The sequence below is a fragment of the Laccaria bicolor genome, genomic scaffold (assembly GCF_000143565.1).
Source record: "Laccaria bicolor S238N-H82 LACBIscaffold_12 genomic scaffold, whole genome shotgun sequence".
Taxonomy (NCBI): Eukaryota; Fungi; Basidiomycota; class Agaricomycetes; order Agaricales; family Hydnangiaceae; genus Laccaria; species Laccaria bicolor.
Genome location: NW_001889883.1, coordinates 514,708 through 516,365, shown reverse-complemented (window position 1 = coordinate 516,365; position 1,658 = coordinate 514,708). Strand labels below are relative to the sequence as shown.

Genomic DNA, 1,658 nt, shown 5'->3' with positions numbered 1-1,658 from the left:
CAAAACAAATAACACGCACCATATGTTCGAAACGACGCTTTGATTTATTAACAACTAGGCTCGTGGTCAGCTGGGATGAGCTCACGCATCGTCTGATGACTTACCCGTCTCAAATGTCCCCAGAAAATTCAAAATGACTGCCAGAGAACTTCTAAATTCAGCTAAAAAGATCTGTAAATGCGCACTCACATGAAATGAGGGCAACAAGCCAGGGGTTACCCGTCTCGAACACTTTTTGTAGGAGTGTTGCCACAACCGCCAACTGGCCAACACACCTCAAAGCGGCGACCATTAACGACACACCTACTCCAAGGTGACATACTGTCGAGACGCCAACATCGAATACGATGAAAGCCATCGCCATTGCGACGTTCGCCCAGGACAGGTCTGCCTGCCCATGAATAGGCTCCCCGATGCCTCCAACCTGCCAAGTGGTCAGGTTGGTCAGCGCGAACTGTGCTGAGTGCATCGGCTTCTTCCCAGTATCCAGACGACGGCTCTGAAGACGGTATACGAGGAAACAAGTCTGCGTATGTGACCCTCGTAAGAAGCTAAAGTGATCCGAATGACATAATTATCGGAGTTGTATCGGAGGTAGAATTCCAACTGATTCTCCGCTTCGACTGGTAAAGCATTACCATGGGGAAAGTGAAAGACCTGGTTTGCCACTTCCAATGTACGAGGACGGAACTCGACGGGGAATCTTGAAGATATTTCTATGGGGTGGACTCAAGTTTGACTCTCGTTTTACATTCTATATGAAACGAAAGGTATTCTAAGTATTTGCAGGTCATACATGTCTTCTACGAACTCAGTATTCGGGCCTCCGACTTGATGTGGCGCCATACCAAATAGGATTACCGATGAACACCAGGCGCCATATCGAGCGTCGCCAAACCACCAGGAAGGGAACAAACCCAGGGATCCTCCCGACTCTTCACATTATTTGAAGCGGGACTCAAAACGACCCCCTTGTCGCTCGCCGCCAAGAATGTGTCGCTCAAGATGATATCATCATCATGATCTTGAAATTCTCCTTGTGAAGGAGAATCGGATACTGACAAAAATCCCAGAGTTGGGGTTGTTGGCGAGAATAGGCTCTGTGGGAGCTCAATTGTTGCTGATTCGGGGCGGTGAAGGAACTATATATATGTCCGCAGTGAGGCTTACTCATATAATTCGTGGTAGGAAAAACGCACTTGAACGAGTGTCCCAGAATTCGGAGCTCTCTGTGAGTCAACGGAAAGGCTCCCTCGAGAAGGGTCGCCCGCTGTAATCCGATAGGTTCGTCCTATTTTTTCGCCAGGGAGGACAACACCCAGCGAATACTGTTCAATGCCGCTTCCTTCTAGCCCGGCTTTGCGGATATCCGACAGAAGGAGCTTTGTAGGATTAGCGTTGTTGATGGTGTTGACCAAGTTGCCCTCGCAGCTACAATCTTGAGCTACCTTACACCATGGGGTCATAAGAGGAGAGTACCTTGTTATCGTCATGGGCTCGGAGAGTGTTTTCATACCAAGGTAATCCACGCGGGCAGCCTTTCCTAATGAGAGAGCGACTCCAACAGCTCCGGAGCCGTGGATTTTCCCATTATGAAACAGAGTCACTGGCCGTCCGGTGATAAAGGGAGTCGGGGTGCCGATAAGCCCTAGCTGGGA

At 49.4% G+C, this 1,658-nt stretch overlaps 1 protein-coding gene across 1 annotated transcript; it reads right to left on the bottom strand.

Moving 5' to 3' along the window:
• Positions 1-857: 857 nt before the first annotated feature.
• On the bottom strand, positions 858-1,514 carry LACBIDRAFT_297662 (uncharacterized protein; the record flags this gene model as incomplete). The annotated part of the gene is made up of 2 exons (XM_001881077.1): positions 858-1,142; positions 1,200-1,514. The coding sequence occupies 2 exons, from the start codon at positions 1,512-1,514 to the stop codon at positions 858-860; spliced, it is 600 nt and encodes a 199-aa protein (XP_001881112.1).
• Positions 1,515-1,658: the final 144 nt, after the last annotated feature.